The following is a 15099-nucleotide window of genomic DNA, read 5'->3' as shown; positions in this document are numbered from 1 at the left end:
TATGTTCTAAAGAAATCTGATGCTGTGTCAGTGAGGGGTATTACATGATAAGCAGGCTAATGTTGACATTTCTCGGGCTACAGAATTTATCTCTTGGTAAACTGTAACATAAAGGGAGTTTTAATGAATTAAGTTAAGTCATTATTCTGGCATAATTTATCTGACCTTTGCTAACTAGTGCTCTTTCGGAGGGGACAAGTTGTCATTTACTCGGTTAGGCTTCTTTGGAATCAAGATTACTTTTCTCTTCGTGAAATATATAATGCATTTCTCAGTGCTACGGAAGTAATAGTTTTATCAGAGTAATAACTACAGATCTGGCTGATACAGTAGTTACATGTATTCTATGGTCTATTTCCTAAAGTGACCCTCCACCTCTATTTCAAAATCAAGATTTCGAAAAGTTAATAGCACATTGTATGTTAATTGGTTATATCAAGTAAGTTGAAATTGTAAATTGGCCACCTTAACGACGAAGGGCTAACGCTCGAAACGTCAGCTTTTTTATTCGTTACGGTGGCCAATTTACAATTCCAACTTAGTTGATATAACCAATTATCTTATTACCCCCACCAACGCAGCACCACAGTTTCTTTAGGAACTTTCAGCCTTTATTCATTGTCAGTGTTAGGTCTGACGATTTCTTTCAGGTAAGTTTTTAGTAGTAAAAGGAAACGCCAATTATCTGTCACTCGATCTAGCCGGCCGGTCGAAAATTAGTGGCTGAAACACCATGCTTTATACCTGCAGAATGTTTCACCATGAACAAGTTGAAGTAAAGGATAGGCACTTCCTTTGTAATTGTTTACTAAACACATTTCTTTGGTAATAACATTAATGATAACAATAGTATTGACAATAACAATGATCATAATAATAGAATTAACAATTATTCCACGAGCGCGCGTTGGATATAAGACAGATGATAGGCAGCGAGGTGCGTAGCGCCGAGTTGGCCGCAATCATCTCATATCCAACAAGTGCGAGTGGAATAATTGTTTTATTAAAAAAAAAAAACACTCCTAAGATATTAGACGAATCTTCTCGACCTTATTTTGTAAGAAGAAACCGGATGTTACAATGTACAGGTATTAGATTAAGGCGTATTGGCTCTTATACCATAATGGCTAAGCCAATAAAAAGTCTTGAATTGCATTATCCAATGATCCAGTTTTTAATATTAATTGCTATTATTAAAAACTGGATCATTGGATAATGCAATTCAAGACATTACATTAAGTCTTTTAAATGACGATGTGTTTGATTGAAGAGACAGCTAACATCTTTAATGAAGCACCTACTGACCAATTTTTCCTATGGATTCATCTAAATCATCTAGAAAACAAACGGGCAATGCCATCTTCCTATTCTGTTCAAACGTAGTCTGTGCTATGATGTTCATTTGTCTTTTCATGTATTTTTTTGATGAATTCTAAATTAATAGTATAAAACATCGCGTGTTAGAGCCACATCGTCGCGGTGTAAATATATTTCATCTTCAAAATCTGCTCATGTGATTTAATAATGTGTTTAATTGAGGAAACAGGCCGGGTGATGGCACACTCTGGTTAGTTTGACTTGTTATTCACAATTAAGAATGTTGTAGTTTGCAATGTGCGGTGGGATAAAAGTGGTCAAGTCCTTATGTCACTTAGGTGTTGAGGCAAGCAGCAGACCTGAAGCGTCCGATATCATATTTATTTGTACTTTGGTCGATTTCGGTACTCATGTATTCTGGATCAATTCTGAAATTGGACAAAACTTTTTAAACACCTTCTGTTTGATCAACTATTATCATGAGGCGGTGTGGTAGAATTTCATCTTCAAAACTTGTTAATGATACAAATTGCATATTTGTGTTGTATAGTTCAAACTAAAGATGCTATTTTTATGGTTCTTGTTGATCCGTTATCAACTATGATATTTCTACAATTATCATTAACTTATGTGTTTTATCTAGATAAGGCAATAAGCTGCTTTATTGTATGACTGTGTCTCACAACGACTGGGAACTACCTGAACTCACGAATTTGATTGGCTGAAATCAATATTGAAAGCGGTCTAGATTTTCCTATCTAGACCGGCATCTTGACTGGTCTAGAAAAAAAAGGTACAAAGAATATAAAAAATTGGCATATAAGACACGGCCATATAATAAATATCTTATTAACCGAGCTAGGTCGGTCTGTATGGGAGAATCTTGACCTCGGTCGCTGGTACAGACCTCACTGCGTTCGGTCTGTAGTGGCGACCTCGGTCAAGATTCTCCCATACAGATCTCCCGCTCGGTTAATAAGAACTAAATATTACATCGCTCACAGCGTCCGTGGGCCACATGAAGCGAATCCTGTGTTCTGATTGGCTATCCGAGCAGGAAGGAATGGGCCATCTTGCCCCCTCGGGATTGCCTGCGCATTTCATCCCGCACATGAAAAAAAAAAACAAAAACAACAAAAAAAAGAATAGAATTAGAACCTCTTTCGTAATTCTTGGAGAATTTCAGCTATGGAAACGCAAAAAGCGGCAGAAGATAGTCACAACAAAGAAACAACAGAAACAACTCTCGTGCGTTTGTTGTCCTACAAACACAGTTGGCTCTCTTTCTCGGCTCTCGAAGTAAACAATAAAGCGAAATCTTTTTGCTATATCATAAATCCTTTATTAACCAAGCTTGTACGGTCAAGATGGCTGGGTATTGGCCGGGTTCTTTTTACGCATTTTTATGGTCCTCGACTTTGTCTCCGTCCAATTTCCAGCCATCTTAACCGAACAAGCTTGATTAATAACGCCTAGTTATCCGCGTAAGGCAAGAAACTTTGAACTGTTCATATTCTCTTACGTATGGTTAGCATCAGTGATTGTTTTCTGATCGTGGAGTTTATCACTGATTTAAGCCTCTGATGCGGTAGATTGTTTATCACACGGTCATATATGCCACTATCTCGCAAAAATCACAGGTGTGGTGTCAACCTTCAAAGTTAAGAGAACACAACCAAGTGATAATATAAGCGCCTAACTTTCGATTGATAGTGATAAGTTGTATTTGGAGTTATCATGAAGTCAAAAGTCAGGGGTTGAAGTTGAATTGGAGAAAGACTTTAGAGTTTGAATTAATCAGCGAGAGAAACCAGACGTTGCAGCAGCTAGGTATGATACATTAAAGAAAAATCTTTGTTCTATGTGATCCAAGGCTCTTCGCGCCTTCCGCTTGACGAGTTTATTAAGTCATGTTTATCTCAAAAATACCATTCATCGGCCCAATTAGACAAATCACTATAGACGAGAAACCAATCAACTGGGTTGTCAGCTCATCTTGCTTAACTGGTCTCCTCATATTAAAATGGTGAACTCAAACTTCAATGCAAAGATTTCTAAGCTTAAACAGATGAGGACCTTCAACCGATCCACTCTGGATTCTATTTACTTCAAAGGTATTCTGCCAAGCGTAACTTATTGTATATCTTTGTGGGGATCTTCCAATTTGTTGGCCGACCTCGAGGATTCGCACATCCGTGCTGCTAGACTGATTCACAAGATCAGCACAAATATTCCAAAACATGAAGTTCTTAGCATAGCAAAATGGACATCTATACATTACATGTATAAGAGAAGACTTGCCTATATTGCATACCAGGCCTTTCATAACCTAGCTCCTGAAAAACAGTTTATTTACAAAGCACCAGACTTCATACAATTTAAGAGATAACTTAAGATTTGCTCTTAAATGTCCCAAATCCAAAGCCCTGCACAATTCTTTCACTCATCGCGCTAGTATTGTTTGGTATTGCCTACCTAGTCAGTTAAAGTCTAAGCCTAGTTACTCTTCTTTTAAGGCTAGTATTAAGAAATTCTATAAATGCATTGACCAAATTAATTTCGGCTCAAACTCCACTGCTACCAACAATATCAGTGACGAATTTAAGTACCACTGATATCTAGTTTGCCATCTTGTTATCTTATTATTATTATTACAATTATTATGTATTTAAAATTTTTTAATTTAAATCTTATCTTTGTATTTATTTTCCTTTAAATGCATTGTTTGAGTTAATTTGACTGATACTAATATTTATATATATATATATATATATATATATATGTGAAGGTGTAGTCTGATCGTCCGGGTGAGTGTAGTCCTGAGAAGGACTGTTGTCGGTGGCAGTGACTGACGTTTCGACAACCTGTGCGGAAGTCATCATCAGAGTCAAGTGAGTGATTGTTGTCAGTAGAATGTTCTTATTCCAGTTCGTGTGAAATGATCGGTTGGTTTTGCCGTGATGTTATTGGCTGTGAGACTCAAGTGACGTAAGTCGTTCGTGATTGGTCTGTTTCGGTCTGTCGGTAAAGCTAGGTTGTTCTTTTTCGGTCGTTTGTGCTGTTTATGTCGTGAATGAGTCGTTTGTATGGGGCGGGTAGTTGTTGACATCTGTTTAGGGGAGTCTGTTCTAAGTTAGTAAACCAGCTTTCCAGAGTCAGTCGTTGAAAATAGTCAGTGCTGTAGGTTAGGCATTGCGCAGAGTCCCAGTCAATGTTGTGGTTGGTAAGTCGATGGTGTTCAGCAATGTGATTGCTGACATCACCTTTCCTCGTCGCCCGTCTGTGTTCAGTCAGTCTTGTTGTGAGGTTTCTGCCAGTCTCACCGATGTAGGAGGCTTGGCAGTCGGAACAATTGATCTTATAAATCGTTCCCTGTCTGTTCCTCGGTTCGTCTTTGTCTTTAACGTTGGTTAGTAACTGACGTAGTGTGGTGATGGGTTTGTGGGCGACGCGGATATTGAAGGGTAGTAAGATGCGCGAGATGTTTTCAGACATGCCTTTTATGTACGGTATGGTTGCTGTAGTCGTAGGGGTTGCGGTGTCGTTTGTTTCGGTAGTGGTAGTGAGTCGGTGAGTGTTTCGTCGGATGAAGTCGTTGTTGTAGTTGTTCTTCGTAAAAACACGGTGAAGGTATTTGTTCTCGTCGGATAAGCTGTCTGTCGAGTCACATACTAGTTGTGCGCGTCGTGTTAGAGTTCTGATAGTTGTGGCTTTGTGTGATGTAGGGTTGTAGGATGACTCGTCTAGTAATCTGTCGGTGTGTGTCGGTTTCCTGTAAACTGTCGTTCGTAATGAGTTGTCGTTGTGGCTTACCAGGCAGTCTAGAAAAGGAAGTTTGCCATTTTCTTCGACTTCTCTGGTAAACTGTATGTCAGTGTTTTGTTCGTTAAGGTGGTTGTGGAATGCGTCAATTTCGTCGTGTCGAACGGCGGTGAATGTGTCGTCAACGTAACGTAACCAAAGCGGTATCGTTTGTCGGCAAGTCGAAAGGGCGCGTTCCTCGATGTTCTGCATCACAATTTCTGCTATAACAACAGAAACTGGAGACCCCATGGCAGTGCCGTGTAACTGTTTGTAGTGTTTACCGTTGTACTGAAAGTAAGTAGACGTTAGGCAAATGTTTAGCAAGTCCATGATGTCGTCTGTCGGTAGCGGTAGTGGTTCGGTAGATTTTCGGATTGCAGTCTCAGTGCATTGTAATGCTAATTGAAGTGGAATACTTGTGAACAGTGATTTCACATCAAATGACACTAGCTTGTAGTCGTCAGGTATCTGAACAGTCTTGGTAGCGTTAATGAAGTCTTCAGTGGATTGTAGTTTATGTCTGGATTTGTCGGTTAGCGGTTGTAGTATTGTCGTCAGGTACTTGGATAGTTGGTATGTGGGAGAGCCACAGAAAGAAACAATAGGTCGCATCGGGAAACCAGGTTTGTGTAGTTTCGGCAAACCGTAGAGTTTCGGTGGCTGTGGTACCGAGCACCTCAGTCGATAGTACCGTTGGTTGTCAAAGGCGTTCGTTTTCTTGAGTGTCAGTAGTTTACTGTTGAGTTTACGTTGAAGGGCAGGAGTTGGGTCACGTTTGAGTTCTTCGTAGGTTCGTTTGTCGTTAACTAGTGCGTCCATTTTGTCGTGATAGTCAGTTTTGTCCATAACAACAGTAACTCGTCCTTTGTCGGCTGGTAGGATAACTATGTTCTCGTCGTTTCTCAGTCGTTTCAGTGCGCGTTGTTCGTCTTTAGTCAAGTTGCTGTCATGTAGTGACGTTGATTGTATAGTGGAGGCAATTCTGCTTCTGATGTTATCCTTGGTCGGCTCAGATAGTTCTCGTTGCCGAGACAGGGCCGCCTCAACACTAGATACAATAGCCTCAGTCGGTATGCGTTTAGGTGTTACTGAGTGTTTTAGTCCGTATGATAGTACCCGAGTTTCAGTCTTGTCTAAGGAACGAGAAGAAATGTTACTTACCCAGTTGTCGTCCGGTTTGCTTCGTCTCTCTTCTTTGTCTCGTAGCAGTCGTGTCAATTTTTGTTGATGTCCAGTGCGGGCGCGTTCAGTCGTCTTGTTGGCTCGTTTGTCGGCAATTGTCGTAACGGTGTCAAGTAGGTCAGTTGGTATCAGTTGTTTCAGTTGGTCGTGTAGTTGTCGTAATTTGTTTCTGTGGTGTTTGAGTCTTCTGTGGCAATCATTTATCCGCGCTTTGACCAGTCGTCTGCAGGTGGCTTTGACGATCTGGATGGCCTCCTGTGTGTTCAACGGGGGCTTAAGTTTGAGCCCGGCCGGAACAAGGCCGTGATCTTTACAGCGGTGATTGAACCTTCGCCCACAAACCCATCACCACACTACGTCAGTTACTAACCAACGTTAAAGACAAAGACGAACCGAGGAACAGACAGGGAACGATTTATAAGATCAATTGTTCCGACTGCCAAGCCTCCTACATCGGTGAGACTGGCAGAAACCTCACAACAAGACTGACTGAACACAGACGGGCGACGAGGAAAGGTGATGTCAGCAATCACATTGCTGAACACCATCGACTTACCAACCACAACATTGACTGGGACTCTGCGCAATGCCTAACCTACAGCACTGACTATTTTCAACGACTGACTCTGGAAAGCTGGTTTACTAACTTAGAACAGACTCCCCTAAACAGATGTCAACAACTACCCGCCCCATACAAACGACTCATTCACGACATAAACAGCACAAACGACCGAAAAAGAACAACCTAGCTTTACTGACAGACCGAAACAGACCAATCACGAACGACTTACGTCACTTGAGTCTCACAGCCAATAACATCACGGCAAAACCAACCGATCATTTCACACGAACTGGAATAAGAACATTCTACTGACAACAATCACTCACTTGACTCTGATGATGACTTCCGCACAGGTTGTCGAAACGTCAGTCACTGCCACCGACAACAGTCCTTCTCAGGACTACACTCACCCGGACGATCAGACTACACCTTCACATGTTACCCCCGGGTTCAAACCATTTACTGTATATATATATATATATATATATATATATATATATATTTACTTACTTATCCTACCCGTATATATAATGTATTATTGATACGTAGGATTATTCATAATAGGAGACGTATATATTTTTAGCTGTTTATTAGTAGATAGCAGGTTCACATCAGCATTAGCTGCCATTTCTTCAACCTGCTTTACCAAATAAAGGATGTATGTATGTGTGTATGTATGTATGTAGTTTGCTTAAGGTACTTTCCTACTAGCGTCCCAACATTGTTTTGAACTCCAGTCGATTATAGTGTTCACGTATTCAAGACACATTCTAAGATAGCACATCCTAAAATCTTTCAGCCTAGCATTCGATTTCGCTCCCAAATTTCCTATAGATATGCTGTCCAGTTTAACGGAAATTGCTGCAGTTGAACTGCGGAGCTGTTCAAAAAATGTTTTACAACATATTATTTTGACAAGCACGATGCTGATATAAGGATTTGTGAAAAAAATCACGAGACTAAATACTTTGGAAATTTTAAGCGATATTTCGGCACCAAAACGTGGAGAGGGGGTTGTTTTCCCCCAAATTTTTGTTCTAAGGGTGAGGGGGCTACAGCCCCCATCGTCCCTCCCTGCTCCAGCGCTTATGTGGTGCCTTGCACTCAGCGTGCTTGTTCAGGCGTGCTTGTTTCCCTCCTAAGGTCCTAATAAGTTGGCTTGCTGAGTATCTAATAAAACTGGAACAATAACCGGTTTGATGGACGAGATAAGTGATAGGATTACTTTTACTACCTTCAGTGTTAATATCACAGATAACAGTGCTGTAATTTGAAAAACCGGCATGCGTAGGATAAAAGCGGGCAAGTCCTTAGATGTTGAAAGAGGGTAGTTTTCTAAAGAAACCTGGGGCTGTATCAGTGAGGGGTATTGCAAGATAATTGGTTTGATCAGTTGACTTGATTGGCCACGGTAGAGAGTTTCTAAAGCTGATCCCCTCCCCCTTGCAAACAATAAAGGTCTACCAGAGTTCAGAACACAACGTTTTGCTGCATCAAATTTCTAGAGTGGAAACAAGAAAAGCAGGCCAGGCTTACCATTGACATTCTCAGGCTACAGTTAACTGTACATGAAGTTAAGTCATCATCCCGGCGTTATGCTCGATACTTTGACCATGGCATTGTGCCCAAAATTGCCGCCATGATTTATCTGACCCTAGCTAGCTGGTGTTCATTAGAGAGCGGACAAGTTTTAAATCCTTTGTTAATTTTCATTGTGGCCTAGGCCTTCTTTGGAATTAGAGAAGTTTTCTCTACGTGAAATATCTAGCGAATTTCTCAGCGTTACGAAAGTATTGGATTTAGCCGAGTAATAACTACAGATTTGGCTGATACAACAAGAAGTTACATGTATTCCATGGTCAACTCGTCTTTCTAAACTTAGCATAGTGACCCCGCGCTTCTGTTCAAAATCTAGCCTCCAAGAGGTTGATAGCACACTCTATGTTAAGTTTGACAAATTCTTTGAGGTAAGTTCTTATCAGTAAACGGAACCACCAATATATGTCACTTGATCTAGACGGCCGATTAATGAATAATGGCTGAAATATGACCAAGCTTTGTACCTGCAGGATGTTCGAGCACGATTAACTTTTATTTAAAAGAATTCTTTGATAATAATATTAATGACAATAATAGTACTGTTAATGACAATGATGATAATAATATAATTGTTATAGGTATTTACCGAGACACTGGATAGCGTTTAGGGCGCGCTCTGATTGACTACTCAAGTTCCGATTATTTTTTGATATTCACCTCTTGGAAACGCACACGAAAATTGCGCCCAAAAATATCGTAACCGTTGCAGGAATAAACGAGTTAAATTCATTAAATTCATCTTTTTGTGCTATGCTAAAATAACTTTTCAATTCTAGGGTGGATATTTACTCCACCCCTTCACAGCTCGTTAAATATCTACCACCTCCACCTTGGTGAAAACTTATAAATCATAGACTACGAGTAGTCCCTCCATCTCGGCGAAGTCTAACACGCGACTGAAAAGAGATCAGCAACCTTGATAACTCTGTTGATAAAACGAAATTATCTTATATCTCATTCACGCGAAAAGTAGGGGACATGTTCAGAGAAAACATTTTCAGCAACATAAAAGAATATAATATTTACTTTGGGACTTCGATAATACGAGAAAAACTTGAGATCGAGCCAGCATGACGGAAAAAACAAAATGGAATAGCCTTCACCGTTCCTTGTATGAAAACGACAGGAGTAATTAGGACTGGGCTCTAGAGACTTCCTCGATCATTATTCGGGATACTGATTCCCATCCAGTGTAGGCATCACCCTGTGTACTACCACTGGGACATTTTCCTACCCATAACTCCACAGTAACCCTGCCTTGTGGGATGTTTTCACAGCATCCCTCAAATGATCTGTGGTGAAGCAGATTGGGATTACCAGATGGCCAATAGTTGTACACAGCAGCCTCAATTGTCATTGGTCCACTGCATTCATTTCCATTAAACTTGAAGAACCACCGGTTGCATTTACCTGAAGTGCCTTGGACTCTCATATTTCCCTGGAATGAGACTTTAATGGCTGTATCAGACTGCAGCTTGTTGAATGAGCAATCCTGGAACAAATGGCAAGAAGACAGTATCAGTGCAAAAAACTTTTATAATAATGGTACACATTAGGGAAGAATTCAATGAATTTATACTTTTCCTGCCTGCTATGAAGCACGGAATTGAATACAAATTAATTTTGTTAACTTCCATTTTAAAATTTTAAAAATGCTTATTTAATCCAACTCCCAAATTTTTTTATGGTATTTTTTAGATATTTCTATACCTTGATCTTTCCACTATCTCTGCCATCTTCGTTTTTCCACACACACTGTTTCCAGTTGGTCTGTGACACTGCACTATTCACAGTTTCTCCTTTCTCTCCCTTAGGGCCCAGTCCTCCTTTCACACCCTTCATTCCTGGCGGTCCACCGCTTCCACGTGACCCTTCATTGCCTTTATTTCCTTTTATTCCCATCATTCCAGGTGCACCATTTTTACCACGTGACCCTTGATTTCCTTTCTCTCCTCTTGTCCCCGTCATGCCTCTCGGTCCCTTGACACCAGGCTCTCCCTTGGCTCCATCTTTTCCCTGTTGTCCTTGCAACCCCGGGGACCCAGGAATTCCCGGCATTCCTGGTATGCCATTGGATCCTGGAATCCCTGAAAATCCCCGAGCAAAGATGGATTTCTGGAAAGAAAAAATAGGTAATTAGATCGATGTGAAAGATTGAGTGTTGAGTTAGAAAAATACAAAGACTACGCTTTTATCCCTACAAACCTGTTTCGTGATTGCTCACTCATCAGGGGATTTTATAAAATAACATCATAGAATAAAATAAAATACTTAATACTTAATACTAATCACTCTCACTTACACAATCATAAGTTCTGGCTAAACAGTTTTTACACTGAATGGAAAATGAACTGTGTGTTTGTAGAGGTCTAACTGTTGTTCGGTGCCATAAAAAAGGGGGTCATCACACGTTTTCTGAGCTATTTCAGGTTTTTTTAAATTTGTCATCACATTTTATCCAAAGTGTCCTAACACCTCCCCTGTCAGTAAACACATTGGGAACCGCGCAGTGCGATTGCCTTGTGTGGGAGAGGCTTTCCCCCTACCTGCCCAGTCTAAGAAGTACTAATGCGATCATAACAAATGATTAAACTGAAGTCCATGCGGCCGAGTTTCAAAATTTTAAGGTCGGATTTTCCGTTCCTTTCCGACCTCGATAGACCTTCTGGAGCTCAAAATGAAAAGTGAATATGCTATCGAATACTCTGTTCGAAAAATAATGGATATCAAAGTCTTTGAAGCGACGGAATAAGTTTCCGAGTCAACGACACTCCGATTCTTCGATGCGATGCGAATTATGGCTATAAAGTGAAACCCGAACTATACTACTTTAAGTAAGGTCCAGTGACAATTTGGCGTTTCCACAGCCTGGTAAATTAAATATCATGGTTACACTATGGTATGTCCGTAAAGTGTTGTTTGATTGACGTTAATGTGTAAAATATCATTTCTCATTTCATCTTGTTTTTCTATGGGAACCAATTATCCAATAGATTTTCTTTTCAGTTTTGACCATAGGTAGCACGATTAACAATTGGACCCGTAAGTTATAGGGCTAAACATCCCTTTCATCGCGGCTGGTCTCTCTCGCGTGATCATTGCGGGAGACGAGTTTTTCCACCCGAACATGCACGAACATGGCTTATGCGCAGCTGGAGTGCGCAGTGGCAATAGCGAGCAAAATCCTCCATACACAGAACAATTATTCAGCTAATAGGTTGTATGGTAAACAGGGGCAATGAAAATTAAAGAAAGAGTCTTCACCGAAAACAATTACTTTATTTGCGTATATTTAATTAAATGTAATTTAAAAAACTTTGAAACATTTTTTGGTATCCAGTGTCACGATCCGACGTTTGTCAACGAGAGAAAGCGTAGGAAAAAAAGCCCATAAAACGTTTAAATGAACATCAGGGCTGGTTTGGCACACAGACTGTAGTCAAATGACTGTCACGACGATCTTTTGTGTATTGTTTCCTTCCATCGACGATCAATCCACGAAGATTGACCGCTGTTTAGTTTTTAATGGGAAGGCAAGTCACTGTGATAAAAATGTAATCTTTATGAAATCATACCTTTCAACAAATGTTCTAAAACTAATGATTGATAAAGGATTTGTCTTGCACTTGGCTTGGCAGACATGAGTGGTAAAAGTCTTTTTTTCAGTTATTAAATATGTTAGTTTTTAAGAGCTCTAAAGTTGATTTGGTGGCAAACAGTGAGATTTTGGATCCCAAAGCCTTCGATTGCGACACCGCAGGCATTACTTTCCTGGAGCGGGTGGGGATATGGGACCATGCTTCCCTATAAAACTTTTCAGTAAAAAAAAAAAAAAAATTAGTAGCTAAGATGTGCATTGAATTATTCTGAGCGAGACTTCCCACTGGCTGTTGGAAAATGTTCGAAGCGAGCACAAAGGGAACAAGGAGTTCATTATAGGTAGAAGGAAAATGAATTTTATGGGTACTTAATTAAAGCAGCAGTTTGCTACCTCAACAAAATAGTTTTAATCAAAAACATTAAATGCGTAAGAATAATAGTTTCAGCGCAGGAGCATAAGATTGAATTAATTAATTCACGCTCAATGCACGAGACTTGAGAGCTACGAGAATAAAGCACAAAGTTTACCTGACATGGCTCTTTGTCAGCGTCAGCCTGAGGATTCTGTTGTTGAGGACTGGTAGTTGTTCCCATTGAACTTACTCCTGGTTTGGACAAAAAATATAAAAGAGCAGCGAGCATTAGAAACTTCGCCATTGTCCGATGGTTACTTTGGGCGAATGCTTTGTGTTGGCTGTAAAATATCTTCTCATGTATGTGCCTATTTATATCCTGCAGAACTTCGTTGAATGTTAACTGTCTGTCACCTTGCTAAAATAGGAATCTTAATCAGGAAGCGACGGAGCTAAATGATAAGAAAGTCAGAAACCACTTGAAATCACACACCGTCACGAGTAAACAGCTTAACTCTGATATCCTTTCAGCTTAGCTCGTACTAATAAATCTTTCATATAAATTCAGGGAAAGTAACCAGAAGTAACTGGGCCACGTCATTTTCTTATTCTAATCAAACGTGACATATTGAGAAAGAATAGAAGTTTGATATGCATTGTGAAACATTTGTGAAACATACAACGTTGATATGCATTGTAAACTAAATTCTTGTGGTTATTGTTGATCTGTTTTCGAATGTGATGTTTTTATGATTATCTTTATTTGACTTGTTTTATTTCCAAAAGACTTCAAGCCTTTTATCAGCGAAAGGTGCACATCTGTGAATGTTTTCTAATTAGGGAGGTTATCATTGATTTAAGCCTTTGGTGCTTTAGATGTTTATCACACGGTCATATTTGCCGCTATCTCACAGAGAGCACAGGTGTGGTGTCACTGACTCCTAAGGTTAATAAAACAACCAAATGAGAAAATGGGCACGTAGCCTTTGCTTGAGAGTCATCAGTTGAAGTCGGAGTTGTGGTCGAAAGTAGTTGAAGTTGGAGTTCAGCAGAGTTAGAGTGATCTTTAATGAGGATGTCCACTCATACAAACATGATTTTCAGGGAGGTCCTGAAAATCATGTTTGTATGAGTTATATAAATAAATAAATAATAAGGATATCTAATATTATATATAAAAGATTGTAAAATATGACAAAGATATATGCGAAATAGAAAAATATGATGTTAAGAAAAAATCGTAATTGATTTCTTAAAGGCAATGAGGTTATCAGCGTTTCTGGTTTTCAAGTGATGGTGTTCCAGTCCTTTCCACAGTGTGGGAAAGTTTTGTAGTTAATCAAGAGAAGATACTGTAGAAGTTGTAGCAGCAAGGCATGCCGGATACATTAAAGAAGAAGCTTTTATGATCCAAGAGTCTCGGTATCTTCCTTTAAGTGAGTTTGCTCAAGCCAGTTTCTCCCCCCCTAAAGTGAGTTTGCTCAAGCCAGTGCCCCCCTAATTAAGTCCCAGCCCTGACATTCCTTTGTCCTTTGGGCGATAACGGTGTCCATGTATTGTTTGTTTGATGCAAGCCGATCACTAGGCAATGTGATGGATTTTTATCTTTAAACTTGTTGATGTGTTTTAACGCTACAAATCGGAGACTTGCGTCGAGTAGTTTAAATTAAGAGTGAGTATTTTTGTGGTTCCCGTTGATCTGTTCTCGAATGTATTTTTTCATGTGTTTTATTTCTATGAGACTTATTAAGGTCAATATCTATGGAGATTTTTCTGATTACGGAGGTTATAACTAACTAAAGATTGTGTTGACACGGTCCTATGAACCGTTATCTCGCACAACACAGGTGTGGTGTCAACTTCCAAAGTTAAGAAAACAACCAAATGAGAATGTAAGTGCGTATGTTTTTGTGGCTATTGTCTCCTTGAGGAGGCGAAGCCACATATGTGTCTCACTTGTCACCACTGTATCGAATCGATCAGGGTTTTTGATCATAAGACGTGAAAATTTATCCGTTTCGACGGCTTTGTATCCGGTTTTCAGTTTCGATATATTTTTTTATTAATATTTTTTTGCGGTTTTGGGCAATTTTATGTTTATTGTACGATAATTTGGTAATATCAGCTAAATTGAAATTGTAAATTGGCCACCATCTTAACGGTGGCCAATTTACAATTTCAACTTAGTTAATACAGAGTTAATTACAAAATTACCTTGTTACCCCCACCGACGCAGCACCACAGTCTCTTTAGAACTCACCTCCTTTATTGTTTATTGTAGGTTTTGCGGTTTTAAGAAACCCAAATGCCGCTTTTCTTTAGAGACTGATTAATGAAAACTTCGTTTCTTTGGACACGGCTCAGACCAATGAATGATCCCATAATGTAGTAGCTTGAGTTTTGGTATAAAAAAGTTGTGTTTAGAGTTTTAAGAGTTAGATTTGGAGTAAATCATAGAGAAAATTACGTAAACGTTGTAGTAGCAAGCATAATATATCAAGGAAGAAGCCTGTGTGATCCAAGACTCACGCGCCGATCAAGTGATGGAAACTGTATGAGAAGATAATTAGTTTTAAACAAATCAAAATAATGGGGGATTTCGTTTATCTATTACGTAATCAAACAATCTGTATGTGGCACGTGTTTTTCACCCATGTATGGCCTTGTTCCACGTGCCTGTGA

General features: G+C 39.6%; 1 protein-coding gene across 1 annotated transcript; it reads right to left on the bottom strand.

Annotated features, from left to right (window-relative positions):
- Positions 1 to 8938: 8938 nt before the first annotated feature.
- LOC148730547 (uncharacterized) lies at positions 8939 to 12789 on the bottom strand. Its single transcript, XM_088761299.1, has 3 exons — positions 12593 to 12789; positions 10175 to 10579; positions 8939 to 9956 (listed from the first exon to the last, which is right to left on the bottom strand). The coding sequence occupies exons 1-3, from the start codon at positions 12719 to 12721 to the stop codon at positions 9597 to 9599; spliced, it is 894 nt and encodes a 297-aa protein (XP_088617425.1). The 5' UTR covers positions 12722 to 12789; the 3' UTR covers positions 8939 to 9596.
- Positions 12790 to 15099: the final 2310 nt, after the last annotated feature.

This window comes from Stylophora pistillata, chromosome 5, assembly GCF_964205215.1.
Source record: "Stylophora pistillata chromosome 5, jaStyPist1.2, whole genome shotgun sequence".
In the NCBI taxonomy this organism is placed as follows: Eukaryota; Metazoa; Cnidaria; class Anthozoa; order Scleractinia; family Pocilloporidae; genus Stylophora; species Stylophora pistillata.
Note: the sequence above shows the minus strand (reverse complement) of the source record. Positions and strands in the feature narration are given on the sequence as shown.

Bases quoted from the DNA above. Each gene is read 5' to 3' on its own strand.
- LOC148730547 (XM_088761299.1), bottom strand. From the start codon at position 12,721: ATGGCGAAGTTTCTAATGCTCGCTGCTCTTTTATATTTTTTGTCCAAA. The intron at 10,580-12,592 runs GTAAACTTTGTG...TTTTCTTTCCAG, and splicing joins CTGACAAAGAGCCATGTCAG to AAATCCATCTTTGCTCGGGG. The intron at 9,957-10,174 runs GTATAGAAATAT...CATTTGTTCCAG, and splicing joins GAGATAGTGGAAAGATCAAG to GATTGCTCATTCAACAAGCT.